Consider the following 15,340-nt stretch of genomic DNA (forward strand, 5'->3'; position numbering starts at 1 on the left):
ATCTTGTACCCAGTTTGAACCAGGGACTCCGGCAGCCCCTGCGGATGGGGAAACTGAGGCACATGAGGCCATCGCTCACCTGCCTTTGCTACAGGAAGAATAGGGGGATGAGACCCTGGGGAGGGTTCGTGGCCCCAGCAGGTGGTGGGGGGCAGTCACCCCATAGCGTCCAACACGTCCCTATCCTGATAGACGGGGGCACCTTCTTCCAGGTTCACACGGGGAAACCGAGGCCCCGAGAGCCATGCTGGGGTGGCAAGTGAGAGGCTGCCCTTGGCCGTGGCTTCTGCCGACCGCCCTGACTCAGTCCACCTCCTTCCGGAAAGAGCACAGGCCTTCAGGGGCCAGCGGGCGTGAGTCCCGACATGGGGCCCTGTGCCTCAATTTCCCCATCCATCCACTGGGGGCTGGAGTGAGAACAGAGCGCTTTCTCAGTCTTACTTCCAGCGCTTGGGGTCGCCTGCGTTCCCCCCACCCCCCCCACCGCACCCTCAGAGGCAGGCCACCTCTCCCTGGCTGGGGACTCGGGGCACATGCCCTCCGACCTCTGACCCTCCCTTTGCCCCCTGTAAAGTGGGCTCATAAGGGGACCCGGCTCGCAGGGTTGTCATCAGCGTGAAAGGAGTTAACACGGGCAGCGCAGGGAATAGCATGGGAACAGCGTGGGCGCTCCTGAAGTGGCTGGGGCCGGGCAGCTCCCCCCCCCCCGCCGGGGGACCTCCGTGGCCCTACTTCCCGCCCCCACGCCTCCCATGAGAATCATATGAAAACCCTGAAGCTTGCTATTAAATCGGTTTCATTTTTATTGGGTTCCAATCCAATGCAGCAGGGCGGGGGTGGGGACCTGGGGGGACTCGGTTGGTGTGGGGACCGGGGTGGGGGCGGGCGGGCGGGCGGGTGGGGGGGGGCCGGGAGACGCCGACACACTGACGTTCTGAGTCCCTCTGCCGCCAAGAACGTGCCCCCTGCCGCCGCCGCGATGATGCTGAAGGCACTTGGATGTTGCTGTTGGGGTGGGGGGGAGGCCCTCGGGTTGTCATGGCGACCAAGGTCAGGAGGATGCTGGGGACGAAAACCGGTCGGTTCTGCCCAACTCGGGGGGACCAGGGGGCCGCTTACGCCCCACCGTGACTGGGGCTGGGGCGGGGTCCCCACCCAGGCTGGCCGTGGCCAGCAGCCGCCACTCGGCCCTCGGGGACCGGGGTCTCCGATGTCTCCCGCCACAGCCCGGGGAGAGCGGCCAGCGTCCCTTCCGGGTCCTCTCAGAAAGGTCTCGAGGGTCCCGGGCCCAGGCCGACCGTCAGGCCCACCCGTGGGCCTCTGCGTGCGTAGCGGTGGGTTCCACCCTCCGACTCATCTCACAGATGAGGACGCCGAGGGTCCAGGTGGTCCTCAGTCGCCAACTGAGGTTCCCCAGCCGGGCAGGAACAGAGGTGGCTTTGAGCCTTCCTCCGAGGTCCTTGAGAATACCGTCCTCATCTCCTGGTCGGCGGCTAAGCTCCTTTCTGGCCGAGGTTGGGCCACACAACTGTGCCCCCGTCCCCCACAACGATGCCCTGTCATCTGGCCGAGGTAGAGAGTGGGGGCGAGGACCAGGCTGGGGCAGGCAGGGGTCATGGACAGTCCCCGTCTGGTGTCTGAATACTGCCGCAAAACCTCAGCTCCTGCTTGCTTACCCCCAGTGACGGGGAACTCACTCTCTGAAGAGCGACAGGACAGTGCCCTTGGGGAATCTCTTCCTTAGCCTGAGCTGCAGTTGGCCTGTGATGTCCCTACTCTTTGGCCCAAGATCTGCCAGAAAGTTGCAGAGACCAAGGCGTCTCTGTCACCTTCTCCCAGTGACCCAGGTCCAGGCCTCCCTGTAGCCCATGCGCCTGTCCTGGCCTTGCTCCTCCCTGCTGCCCACACTCTCGGGGCTCCGGTGTCCCAGGGGAGCAGCGGGTCAGGGGCTGGCTCAGGGGCCGTGCGGACTGGGGCCTGGAGGTCCCTCCAGCTGGCCTGTAGGAGACGCCCCCCCAGAGGCCACGTGCTGCGCCCAGGGGTGCACATGGGAACAAGTGGCGGCTGGGGACGGTGGAGGAAGTGGGGACGGCTTCTCCCAGGGGGAGGGCGTCTGGGGCGGGGCCCCCCGGTGAGCCTGACCCGCTCGCTCCGCGAGACCTGAGCCCGGCGCCCGAGACCCTCCCCGAGGGCCGGCTGGCTGCGCAGGAGCTGCGTGCGAGCCGAGCGGGTCCCAGGTGGGAGCTCAGTGTGCTCCAGACGGGAGCTGAGTGTGTCTCGGGTGTGAACTGTGTCCCGCGAGTCATCTGTGCATGTCCCGAGTGTGAGCTGGGCGTGTCTCAAGTGTGAGCTGGGCGTGTCTCGTGTGAGCTGCGTGTGTCTTGGTCTGAGCCGTGAGTCCCAAGTGTGAGCTGGGTGTCTCATGTGAGCCGCGTGTGTCCCGGGTGTGAGCTGTGTGTGTCTTGGTGTGAGCTGCGTGTGTCTCGTGTGAGCTGCGTGTGTCTCGTGTGAGCTGCGTGTGTCTTGGTCTGAGCTGTGTCCCGAGTGTGAGCTGGGTGTGTCCCGAGTGTGAGCTGCGTGTGTCCCGGGTGTGAGCTGTGCCCTCGTGAGGGCCCCGCGTGCCTGCGGTGAGCTCTGGAGCGGGGGGCACCACTCTAGTGTCAGGTGTGTGTGACACGTGCATGTCCCACCCTGGAGCCGTGTGTCCAACTGTGTGTCCTGGGTGTGAACACGTGTGCACTGGGGTGAACTGGGAGTGTCCAGGTATGTCAGTCCAGGCTCTCTGTGCACTCTCTCTGCATCCAGGGTGTAGACCTCTCCCCCAGGTGTGAGCTCCCTGCCCCCCCCAGCCCGTGTGTCACCTGCGAGCCGAGGGGGGGCAGGCCCTGGGGTCTCGGCCCGCCCCACCCCGCCCCACCCCGCTCGGGCGGCCACGTCAGGGCAGGAAGCTGGGGTGAAACCTTAGAAAACGCTTGAGAAACTCTGCAAAAGATGCGTCCTCATGAAAAACAGACCTGCGGGCGGGTCTCTACAAAAAAGGGAAGTCCCTCCAGGAGCCGGCTGGCAGCCGCCCCACCCTGGAAGTGCATAGGTGGCCACGGGCGGGCCCAGCAGGCCGAGGGCAGCGGGAGGGCGGGGCCCCCCGAGACCGTCAGATCATCTTCATGTTGAACTTGCGCGCGCCGCCCTGGCCGGTGGTGGTGGCCGGCCCGTCCACCTTGCGGAACGAGTACTCCACGGAGAAGTGGTTCTTGTGCTGCCCGCGGCCGCGGCTCCACACGAAGAGCAGCAGGAAGCAGAAGAGGACGACGCCCAGGAAGGTGATGCAGCCCATGGCGGTGGACACCAGGATGGTGGTGAGGTCCAGCGGGGCGCGCGCCGCCGCCTGCGTCTCGTTGCGCCCCTCGCCCGGGGTCCGGTTGGCGGCCGGCTCGGGCTGCACGGTCAGCGTGGCGAAGTAGGTGTCGTTGCCACCCGCGTTGCTGGCCACGCAGGTGTAGGTGCCGCTGTCCTGCGGCCGCGCGTCCTGGATGGCCAGGGTGCCCCCGGGCAGCACGCGCGCGCGCCCTGCGCTGGCGGCGGTCACCGCGCGGTGCTGGGGGGTCACCCAGGCCACGGTGGGCGCCGGCTCGCCCTCGGCGCGGCACTGGAAGCGCACGGCGTCCCCCGCGGTGGCCGTCACGTGCTGCAGCCGCCGCTCCCGGATCTGGGGCTTGCGGCACACGAAGTACTCGAACAGCACCGAGTCGGGCAGGTTGCGCAGCGCGTCGCCGCGGACCTCGGCGGGGGTGGCGCAGGCCGGGAGGCGCCCGTCGAAGTTGAGGGTCTTGCGGCGCTGCACGATCCACAGCAGGCGACAGTCACAGGCCAGCGGGTTCCCGTCGACGCGCAGCGTCTCCAGCGTGTTCACCGAGTGGAAGGTGCTCTCCTCCAGCGTGGACAGCAGGTTGTCGGAGAGGTTGAGCAGGCGGATCTGCCGCAGCCCCAGGAAGGCCTGCGGCTCCACCACGGCCAGCAGGGCCCCCGCCAGGTGCAGCTCGCGCAGGCGCACCAGGTCGCGGAAGGACCCGCGCGGCACGGTGCTGATGGGGTTATGCGACAGGTTGAGGCAGGTGAGGTGCGCCTGGTGGCGCAGCGCGGCGGCGGGCACGGCGGTGATGTTGGTGTGCGTGACGGACAGCGAGGTGAGGTTGAGGCCGTGCAGGCTGCCCGCCGCCACCTCCTCCAGCAGCGGCCAGTTGTCGATCTCCAGGTGCAGCAGCCCCGGCAGCCGCCGGAAGTTCTGGTCCTCCAGCGCGGCGATGGCCAGGTGCCGCAGGCGCAGCGCGCCCAGGCCGCGCAGGTGGCCCAGCGACTCGCCCGACAGCGCCGTGAGGTTGCAGCGCTCCAGGGTCAGCTCCTCGAGCGCCAGCAGCCCCGCGAAGGCGCGGCGCGAGATGAACACCAGGTCGTTGTCGCCCACCTCCAGCCGGCGGAGGCTGCGCAGGTCCTGGAAGGTGTAATCCAGGAGGATGACCAGCTTGTTCTCGCTCAGGTCCAGCAGCGTGAGATTGTCCAGGCGCGTGAAGACCCCGGGAGGGATGAGCTTGAGCAGGTTGGCGCGCAGGCGCAGGACGCGCAGGCGCGGCAGGTTGGCGAAGGCGCCCGGCTCCACGTGCGCGATCACGTTCTCGCTCAGGTCCAGCTCCTCCAGCTGCGGCAGCGCCGCCAGGTCGCCGGGGTTCAGGCAGCGGATGCGGTTGCGGCTGAGCTCCAGCAGGCGCGTCTCGGCCGGGATGCCGTCGGGCACGGCGGTCAGGCGGCGCCGGGGACAGGCCACCGCGCGCGTCTGCGCGCTGCACTCGCAGCGGGCCGGGCAGCCCCCCGCCGGCGGCGGCGCGGCGGGCAGGAGCAGGAGCTGCAGGCTCAGGACGCGCAGCCAGCAGGTCATGGTGCGGAGCCTGGCCTAGGGCCGCGCCACCATCCTCGGGGCACCTGCGGGCGGAGGCAGCGTTAGCGGCGCGCGGGAGGCGGGTCTCCCCCGTGGCCCCCCGCGATCCCACGCCTGGGGGTCCCCCCACCCCACCCGGAGAGGACCCAGCACGCGCGTCCACAGGAACCCTGGGCACGCGCGTTCCCAGCAGCAGCAGCAGCAGCAGCGGTGCAATCGCCAGAAAGCGGAAACAGCTCAAATGCGCATCCACGGGTGATGGATGGATGCACACTCGTGTCCCCCCACACGCTGGAGCATCACGCAGCCGGGAAGAGGAGCGAGGCCCTGACACAGCTGCACGTGGACGGACCTGCACACACGACGCTCAGGGAGAGAAGCAGACACAGAAGGACACACGGCGTGTGACCCCATGGACATGAAACGTCCAGAACAGGCAGATCCACAGACAGACAGCGGGCTCGTGGGGGCCAGGGGCTGGGGAGGGGGTGGGGGTGATGCTGATGGGAACAGACGGGGTTTCTTTTTGGGGTGGTGGAATGTTCTGGAACAAGATAGTGGTGGTGATGGCACAACCTTGCAAATATATCAAAACCACTGAATTGTGTACTTGGAAATGGTGAATGTTATGTTTTTTGAATTTTATCTAAAACAAAACTGCAAGAGAAAGTATTTATTGAACTGGAGAAGAACGATGCAAATTTAATGTAAAATTTTTGATGCCAACCCCCCCCCATTTATTGAGTGCCTACTGTATACCAGGCTTTGAATGCCCTAAAGAAGAAGGCAGACTAGCTCCTGCCCTCCCCGGGGGCTCACGTCTGTCACGGGGAACAAACAGGTGGTCCAAATGTCCCCTCCCCCTGAAGGGGCCTTACCAGGTTGCCCGCCCACCTCGTCCCCCCTCTGCTATGTTGTTTATTTGTCCGCACGGGTCCATGCGTCACGTGACATTAGAACAGCTTTTAATGTTCCTTGTCACCTCCAACTGGCTCATGAGCGCTCCCAGGCCTTTGCGTCCGTCGCCTCAGCTCCGTCGGGGCCTAGATCTGTCCCCCAGACACGGCACCGGCTCCACGGACATCGACGCGTCTGGGCAGCGAGACCAGAGGATGGACGCGGCATGGATGGAGGGTCCCGGCGGTCAGGGTGGAAGGAGGGGGCGGCCTCTGACCCGTTACGGTGACACTTCAGCCGGGACTACGTAGTGGGTTGAACTGTGTCCCCCAAAAAGATCCGTTCGAGTCCTGAGCCCGGGACGTGTGAATGGGGCCTGCGGGGCAAGAGGGTCTTTGCAGCTGTGACGAGCGCAGACGGGGTTCTGGGGAGGAAGGTGGGCCTGGGACCAATGACTGGGGCCTTCGGCGAACAGGTACATGTGGACACAGACACAAACCGGGGGACAAAGGCCACTGGCAGGAGGCAGGGACTGAAACGATGCGTCTACAAGCCGAGGGACGCCCAGGGCCCTGGAAGCTGGGAGAGGCCAGAGGACCCTCCACTGGAGCCTCCAGGGGGAGCGCGGCCCCGCCCACCGGGATCTCAGACCTGCGGCCTTTGGAATGGAGAGGGCAGAGATTTCTGTCGTTTGGAGCCCCCCACCCCAGACTGTGGTGCTCGGTTCTGGTGGCCACAGGAAGCTCACACAGACCCCAAGGATGAGCAGGAAGGTGCCCCCAAAGGTCTGGGGGAAGAGAGTTCCAGGCTGGGGGAACAGCCTGTGCAAAGGCCCTGAGGCAGAGGGGCAGCCAGCAAGGCTCTACCGGGGCAAGTGGTGGGGGGGGAGTGGGACATGCGCTGAACGAGTCACTGAGGCCGGATGGTGCACAGCCTGGAGCCCATGAGGGACAGATGCCAGCACGCTGGGGCCTCTGCACCTGGCCTTTCCACGCTGCTCATCTCTCCTGGCAGCCAGCTGCACCCCGCCCCCCCGGCTTGGCCGCAGCCCAGATCCCGGGTGCAAGTGGGGGGTGGCGGGGAGGGACAGCCAGCTGGCAGCTGCATGGGGGCCGCCCCACCTGCCGGGCAGCCCTTTTGGGCATCTTAGCTTTTGGGGACCCCGGCCGAGTTTCCTCCTGCCTCCCCGGGCCCTTTGGGGAATTTAAGGTGACAATGCCACACGCCGAGCCCCGAGCAACCGCTCGCTTAACGCTGGAGATGAGCCGCAGGAAAGTGGGGGCAGAGGTGGCATCTGCAGCGTCACCAAGTTCGGATGAGGTCGCGCCGGAGCAGGGCGGGCCCGGATCCAGTGAGCAGTGTCCTTATAAAACCTGGACGCGGACACAGAAAAGACGGCCGTGGGACGTGGGGGTGGGGGATGCGTCCACAGGCTGAGGGACGCCCAGGGTGGCCGGGAGCCACCGGCCGCTGCGGGCAGCAGGCAAGGACCACACCCGGAGTCTCTGGAGCGAGCAGGGCCCTGCGACACCTCAACCTCAGGCTGGTGGCCTCCAGATCAGAGAGGACGGCAAACTTCTGGGGTTCCCAGACTCCCCGCTTGTGGGACTTTATCCTGGCAGCCACAGGACCCTCGGATGAGACCCGAACGAGTATCTGTGTGCCCTCGAGAAAAACTCACACCTCAGGGCAGAGGGGCAGGAACAAGGAGGCTTGGTGTGCTGTCGTCCGAAACAGCAAAAAATTGGAACTAACCTGAGTGTCCATCGCTAGGGGATCAGGTGAATAAACTGCGGTCCGTGTCCGCTGTGGGACACAGGGCGACTTGTATGTACTGATGAGGGAGGACAGCAGAGAGGCAATTATAATGAGGTGGTTGGGTCAGGGGGAAACCAGAACTAACCTAAGTGCCCATCCAAAGGGGATTGGTTAAATTGTGGTCCCCGCCTGCTGTGGGATCCAGGCGGCTCGTATGTACCAACAGAGAAGGCCGAGCCGAGATGTAGGTATAAGGAGACAAAAGGGGAACTAACCTAAGTGCCCATCCAAAGGGGATCAGTCAAATAAGCCGTTACTGTGGAATGCTGGGAGATCGGAAGGTGCCCACGAGGACGATGGCTGAAATATGGTGACACGGGGGGGACATAATCCGGGTTACACGCAGCACCATCCTATTCGTGGCAAAATCGAATGCAACACCAGACCGGCTTCCAGCCACGAGAGGGTGGGCGCACAGACAGAGGCGCCGCCGGGTGACGGGAATTCACACGCCACACGGAGCGGCCCGCGAGGGGCAGGAAGGGGGTTCCCGGGGCTGAGGCTGCAGAAGCCGAGGGGTCGCCCCCCCGGCTGCTGGGAGGTCGTGGTCTCAGCCCCCACTCGGTCCCCCCGGGGAGCAGGGCGGGAGGCAGCGGGAGGAGCGAGGCCGGGTGGCTGCCACCCCCCGCGCTTGTCCTTAATCGTGGCCTGGGCCTCCTCGCGGGGCACGTAATCCCTTCCCCAAGGCGAACTCCGGTCCCAGGCCGCTTTTCTAGGTCATTCTCTCCGAGCGCTTGGCCAGGCTGTGTCCGGGGAGGGGACCGAGCGCCAACGACCGCCCCGTCCACCTGCCCACCTCGCGCCGCCGGCAACGTCTGACCTTAAACCTGTCCCCGGCTTGGAGGTCACTCCCGGGTCCCCGTCCCGGCCCGTGCCACTGCCTGTGGTCCCCCAGCCAGGGATGGGGGACAGGAAGTGAGCAGCCGGCTTTGGGGGGGTCGGGACCTCGCTGGCTCTGCCCTGAGGAGGCACTGGCCGGTGTCGCTTTGTCCCCACACGGGGACGAGCTGCCCGGTTCGTTCTGTCTGCAGAAGAGGGTTTCACGGCCCTAAAGGAAAATTTAATTCCAAGTCCTCCCCTCGTCCCCACTGGGTCACTCTGCTCTACCACGTGACCTCCTCGCGGTCCCTCCAACCTGGTCCTGCCCCAGGCCCTTTGCACGGGCTGTGCCCCATACCTGGAACCCCTTCCGCGCATGGCTCTCTCTCTCTGACTTTATTTGGGTCTCACCCCCAAGGTCACGTCCCCGGTGACTCTCTGGACTCAAGTCCCCACTCTCGTTTTTCTGAAATGCCATTTAATCCCTTCTTTGATGCTGGCATCTCCACCTGGACTGTGAACATCGTCAGCGTCAGCAAAGTGGCCCACATTCTTCAGTCCTGAGCCCCTGGGTCGTCCCATTTGGTCCCCACAAAAGCTCACGGGGGGCCCCGCTGTCACCGCCACTTTGCAGATGGGACACTGAGGCTCAGAGGGACTCGAGTCACCCACTCGGGTTCCCACAGCGCAGCAGAGGCGGCAGGGGAAAGTCTCGGGGACACTCGCTAACCTTTTTTTAACAAACAGCCGGGGACCAGGTCCCGGTGGCTCGTCAGCTGGAATCTAAAACGCGGGTCTGTTTCTGCTGGACCGATGTGATCATCGTCCCCCGAGGTTCCCCCTCTTGTGTGGATCCAGTGCGTCCGTCCGTCAGTCAACAAACATCTACCGTGTGCTGACCATTTTCCAGCTGGAAAGGACGTTAGACAAACAGTTGCCGTCGACAGCGGACAAGGACAAACCGAGGGAGGAAGCAGTCAAGTGACACGAGGTCGGAGCGGGCAGGGCACAGCCACGGCGATCCAGTCTCAAAGGGCCGGCGGAGACCTCGGTCCTGCCGTGCTGTGTGACCTCTGATGAAAATCACACCCTCTCTGGACCTTGCCTGTCACAGGGAGCGAGCACCCGGGGCGCTGAGCTTCAGCGCTATAATTATTCCCTGGGATGAGAGGCCAGCTGGTCCTGCTGCCCAGCGGGGGCCACTCGAGCTGTGACCCAGTTTGTCGACTCTCCCCTCTGGCGGCAGGCGCGGCCCTGTCATCTTCCCGGCGGGGGGGCTCCGGGCCCCTTGGGGACGAGCACGTCCTTGGAGAGGGACTGGCCCTTCGCCGGCTGGGGTTCCGCCGAGACGCCCCCAATTCCTGCCACCCCTCGATGGGCGGCTGGGCACCCCGGCGGGTGGAGACCCTCTCTGGGCGTTTCCGCTCCCTGAGGCCGGGATCCCTGGTTCCCAAATCCAGTGGGGTCTGCGTCCCGGTCGTCCCTCCGCAGGCAAACTTTCTAGGGCCTCGGCCCGTTTCCGGGGGGTTCTCAAGACAGGAGGCGCTGGGAAGGGTGGCGGGCGCAGTGGGGACAAAGGACCCGGCCGGACGGCGGGATGAGGCGACACCACAGGGCCAGCTCCGTCCTCCTGGACCGAGCGCCATCTGCTCCTGGGTGACCCCTGACCTTCCGCTCGGCCACACGTCTCCCCTGAGCTCCAGCCCTGACTGCCCCCAGGAGGCCCCGCGGTGGCCCAGGGTCACCCGGCACAGGGCGCCGTCCCCTTCCCATTCCCCTCGCCCGGGCCGGACCCGTCAGCGCAGCCTCCATGCGTCCCCGCCGACCGGCACCAGCGGCTGTGGGCGCCTCCGGCCGTGTCACATGGCCCAGTGTCCCTGGGGGGCAGCACCGCCCCGGGGGAGATCCTGTCCTAGGGGACGCCGGGCACAGAGGGGGCATCCGGTTGATGCCCCAGGAGGAAACAGGCTGATTATCGGCCTGTGTTACAGACGGGGAAGCAGAGGCCCAGAGAGGGGAAGCGACCGGCCCAGGGCCACACAACGGGGGAGAAGCACATGCAAGCCTGGAACCCAGGACGTCCCCATCAGCATCCCCCCCACCCCCTCCCCAGCCCCCGGCCCCCATGAGCCCGCTCTCTGTCTGTGGATCTGCCTGTTCTGGACGTTTCGCGTCAATGGGGTCACACGCCGTGTGTCCTTCTGTGTCTGCTTCTCTCCCTGAGCGTTGTGTCGGGGGGCGAGCGGACAGGAGTCACCCTAACAAACACGAGAAGTGGAAAGTGGGGACAGTGGTGTCTGTCACCGCCTGATCCTTTGTGGCCAGGCGGGGGGAGGCCCGTCAGAGCCTAGACCGTCTGGCGGGGACTCAGTGGGCGGGTGCTGGGTGGAGGGACCTCGGGGACGAAGGCTCGGGGCTCCGAGGAGCAGGAGGAGGAGGGGCTGGCGGCCGGGCCGGGTCTACATTTGGGGCTGGGAGTCGGGGTGGGCAGGGGGTCTACCAAGGGCACCGGACCCCCATGAGGTGTTCGGGCTGGATGCCCAGAGCAGTAGGGAGCTATGGGGGGTCTGAGGGGGAGCACGGGGCGGCATCCATTCCGTGGGGTCTGACTCTCGCCTGCGTCCCCTGAGCCTGGAGAGTCTGTCTCCCGCCCGGACAGCGACATCGCGAGCGGGGACCACATCATTCCCCTGTCCGCCCCCAGCATGCATGGGGCGGGGGGCTCCAAGGGCCCCATAATCTCCGTGAAGGCGGGAGAGAACCAGCGAGACCCCGGGGCCCCATAGGAGCTGACGAATGAGAAGCGAGCCGAGAAGGGACTTTGTCACCGGGATCCTTCCAGAAAAGTCTGCTGGGTGCTGGCTGGGGTCAGAAGCCCTGAGTCCCAGGCCCTGTTCCCAGGCTTTCGGCCAAGTCTTCACCTCATTCGTTCGTTCATTCATTCAACAAGCACTTAATGGGCGCCTGCTGTGTGCCAGGCCCTGTTCTAGTTCTTGAGGAAACGGCTTTGAACAAAACAGACAAAATCCTGCCACGGTGTCTCCGGGTGACGAACAGAAGGAAGGGGGGCAGGTGGAGGGCGCGTGTGGGCAGCCGGGAAGGGGCGCCCTGGGGCCCCTCCAAGGACACCCACGTCCTTGGACGCATGGATGCAACACGTTGCAGGCGAAAGGGATTAAGTCCGGATGCGGTTAAGGATGCTGATACGAGAGCTCGAGATGGGGGTGACCCTGGATTCCCGGGGCCCAGGGTCAGCCCAGGGTCCTGAGCAGAGGGAGGCGGGAGGGTCAGAGGCCGAGATGGAGACGCTGCGCTGCTGGCCGTGTAGACGGAGGAAGGGGCCCCGAGCCCAGGACGCGGCGCCTCTGGAAGCTGGAGGAGGCGGGACACGCTCCTCCCCTGGGGCCTCCGGGGGGACCCGCCCTGGGTTTAGGACTCCTGACCCCAGGATGTGAGATGACCAATGTGTGTGGTTTTAAGCCCCTGGGTTTGTGACAGTCGTTGCCGTCCTGAGGTGGAGGGGACCGAGTCCTCACCGCGGGGTCTGCCATCAGCATCAGCCCCCGGGGAGGGGCCCCGAAATCCATCCATCGCAGCTGGATCCGGGCACTGGAGCCCTGTGCCGTCCGCGCCAGGCTGTCCAGGACCTACGTGCCACGCGGCCCACAGGCCAGCTGGCCGGTCCCCTCCCCTCGCATGGAGGCGGCCCCGCTCCCGGGTGGGGGGTCTGGCCGGGCCCCAGCCCCTTCCCCCACCCCCACAAGCTTCCTCCCCCCCAGGCCACGTGGGACACATGCTCCCGTCCCCTCCCAGGCCGGGGAGGCTGAGGACGCCCCGGGACAAGGCTGAGCCAGGCACCCCCCGGGGGGGCGAGGGGGACAGACGCCGGGAGCTGGGCTGCTCGGCCCCTCTGTCCCCAGGCCATCCCTTTCTCTGTCACCCACCACTGCTGGGGCGGGAGGGAGCAAGGGGACGAGGTCAGGCAGTGCCCTCGGGGTGACCCCGTTCACGCCTCCAGAGGGACAGACGTGGGAGGCGGGGGCCCAGCTCAGGCAGCGCCCAGCTCTCGGAGGCCTGCTTTTGGGGACACAGTGCTGACCCCCGGCTGCGGTGCATGCTTCGTCCTAGATCCGGGTCCTCCCGGGGCTCTCATCCGTGACAATTCATTAAGCCCTAATTAGCCTCCGTCTGCTGTTTGTCCCTGTTAACCCTTCGGGGGGCTGGGGGCCTCCCGACCCACTTTCCTCACCAGTCTGTGCATGGGGGTGTGGGGGGCGCATGGGGCTGGCTGTCGACCGCCCTCTGCAGGTGAGGCCTCTCGATCCGGAACCCCTTTTCGAACGCCCACGGTCTAGTGCGGCCCGCTCACCCACAAGCCCAGCCTGGAGAGTGAGAATAAAGAGAAAAGGAGACTGAGGGTCAGAGTGGTCCCCAGCTCGCCCGGCATCCCTAAGCTTGAGAGTCGACCTCCGAACGCGGGTCTGACGCCAGCTCCTCTCCGCTCAATCCCAGAGGCGCCCCCACGGAGGGCGGAGGGCGCTCCGGGATTGACACGCGGTGGTGGGCGGCCCACCGGGACGAGTTGTGCGCGGAGAGTCCTCCAGGAGGCTCTCCACCTGGTGACTCGGCGCTGACTCAGGGGCGCTGGGAGCGACAGCGCCGTGGGAAGGGAAGTCAAACTGCCGCCTCGGATCCGCTCGGCATTCCCACTCAGCCAGGCACCTCGGGGCCCGGGATCGATCCGGGGGCGGCCGGAGCAGCCGCCAGCCTCCACGGGCGCGCACGGAGGCCCCGGGCGGGCAGGGCGCGGGGGGCGGCCCGACGGCCCGTGTTAACCGAGCGCCTGGCCCACGGCTGCCCCAGGCCACGGCCGCCACGCACACCACTTCCTTCCACCCCGCCAGGAACCCCGTGTGCACGTCTGTCTCGAAATTGGAGCCAAGAGAGGGGCTGGCACCCACCGGAGGTCACCAGCGGGACCCGGGAACAGAAGAGCGGGAGGAGGAAGGGTTCTGCCCCCCCTGAGTCCCCATCCCACGGCTGGGGGGGCCCCTTCCTGTTCCCCCACGTTATCCAGATGGGGTGTGGGAGCTGCGTCTGTCGGGAAAGCCCACGGGCTCGGCCCACGGGGTCTTCCGGCTCCGATGCCGTCTCAGGCGGCTGCCACTTCGGCTCACAGGGGAAGGCACCCGCAGCCAGGCCCGGCCCAGACTCCCAACAAAGGTCACCCTCTCCGTGCCTGGACACCTGGTTCCACCCGCCTCATCCACACGGAGCCCGGAGGGCCTTCACCTCTGAGCACTCACACGCCAAACCCTTCCCGGTCTCCACACCACCTCCAGGGAGCCCTCCGGGCTTGCTCCAGCTCTCACAGCCCTGCCAGCCCTGAACATCCTCCCCAAATCAGGTCCCCAGACGCTCCCTGTGCCTCCCTGCCGTGTCACCCCAGACACCCACTTCCCACCCTCCCAACAGAGGCAAGAGGTTCTTAACCCGTCTGTGCAGACTTGGATTCATCAGGGGCCACTTGCCGAAAACGTAGGTTCCCGGGTCCAAACCCCTATACAAGTTCTGATTCCTCAGACCTGGGGGGCTGGAGTACCCACGTCTTCAGTGCCCGGGGCACACGTGGTGAAAAACCAGTTATAAGGTGGTCTCGAAAGGGAGGACCGGGTCGCCTTTGTCCCCAGATGGAGGCACCAGGTGCTGTCCCCTCTCCCCCCAACTTGTTGAATGGGGCACCATGGCCCCCCCCACCCCGGGGCCCCAGAGGTGCAGGGGGCACCAGGCCCAGCTCAGGAGGTGCAGAGAAGCCCCCAGCGCATCCTGGGTGCTGCAGGGACACAGGCCCCCAGCGCGGGGGGCTCAGCCTCCCTGGACCCCGACGGCCCCTCCGCCTTGCGCGCGGCTCGGCGGCCCCCAGGCTGGACCAGACCCCGCTGCGGGAAGGACAGGAGGGCGCAGGGCTGAAGCCTCGGGCGCGACCGTCCCCCAGCCCTCCAGACCCAGCCAGCGCCCCCTTCCTCTCCCCGCGGAGGGGGCGCATCCTCCCAGGCGGTCCCCCACTGCCCCAGAGAGACGCCCCCCCCGGCCCCCAGCTCCTCGGCGCCCCAGGGGAGGGGCGGCGGGACCCCAGCTGGAGAGTGGCCCCCAAAGTTTCCGGGGGAGCGCTGGGGGCCTGGCGAGGGGCGACGCGCCGGGGAGGGTTGCGCGGGGCGAGGGACGGGGCGCGGGCGGGGATCGCGGGGCGCAGGCGGAGGAGGGGGTCGCCGGACCCCGCGCGGCCACTCACCTGGGCGGCTCCGCCGCGGACACGGCGCGGGCTGCGGCGCGGGGGCCACCCGGAGCCGACTCGAGCCGCCGCCGCCGCCGCCTCCCGGGTCCGCCGTGCGCGCGCCCGCCGCGCGCGCCCGCCGCCGCCGCTCTCCCCGGTGCGCGGGGCGGGGGCGCGCGGGGCTGCGCCGGGCCGTGCGCGCGGCCTGCTCGCTGGGCCGCAGGTGTGCGGGGCCGCGGGGCGCGCGGGGACACGTGCGCGCAGGTGCCGGGACGCGCGCCAGGGCGGCGGGGGGGATCCGGGGGGGTGGGGAGGGGGGGACGGGGCCGCTGCGCGTGCGCCCCGCCCGCGTGGGAGCGAGTCTGAGGACCCCGTGGCCTTGCGGGGCGTGCGGAGGCTGCGGCGCCGGGCACGCAGAGCTCATCGGTGCCCCTCTGGGACCTGTCGCCTCCTCGCTGTCTTCGGTCCCAGCCTCACACCTGGCACCTGGACACCTGCCCACCTGCCCAGCCTCTTCCACCCTTCCCTCCAGCCCGTGCCCCACGAGGACCGCAGAGGAAGCTTAGCCCCTGGGCTCCAGAACCAGCTATGGCTCCCTATTG

General features: G+C 67.0%; 1 protein-coding gene across 9 annotated transcripts; it reads right to left on the reverse strand.

The window, feature by feature from the left end:
* Positions 1-779: 779 nt before the first annotated feature.
* LINGO3 (leucine rich repeat and Ig domain containing 3) lies at positions 780-14,884 on the reverse strand. 9 transcript variants are annotated; one of them, XR_011440341.1, is made up of 7 exons: positions 14,757-14,884; positions 12,714-12,846; positions 9,195-9,374; positions 8,466-8,693; positions 7,861-7,945; positions 7,583-7,661; positions 5,603-7,200 (listed from the first exon to the last, which is right to left on the reverse strand). XR_011440341.1 is itself a non-coding variant. In XM_070272435.1 (4 exons), exon 4 carries the CDS (start codon positions 4,928-4,930, stop codon positions 3,152-3,154), a length of 1,779 nt encoding a protein of 592 aa, XP_070128536.1. In that variant the 5' UTR covers positions 4,931-7,661; positions 7,861-8,693; positions 9,195-9,374; positions 14,757-14,875; the 3' UTR covers positions 786-3,151. The 9 variants fall into 9 exon arrangements, 2 of the variants coding, with proteins under 2 accessions (XP_023500133.1, XP_070128536.1); XR_011440339.1 differs by having other exon boundaries at positions 7,861-7,998; XR_011440342.1 differs by lacking the exon at positions 5,603-7,200 and adding an exon at positions 7,324-7,442.
* Positions 14,885-15,340: the final 456 nt, after the last annotated feature.

Source organism: Equus caballus, chromosome 7 (genome assembly GCF_041296265.1).
Source record: "Equus caballus isolate H_3958 breed thoroughbred chromosome 7, TB-T2T, whole genome shotgun sequence".
Lineage (NCBI taxonomy): Eukaryota > Metazoa > Chordata > Mammalia > Perissodactyla > Equidae > Equus > Equus caballus.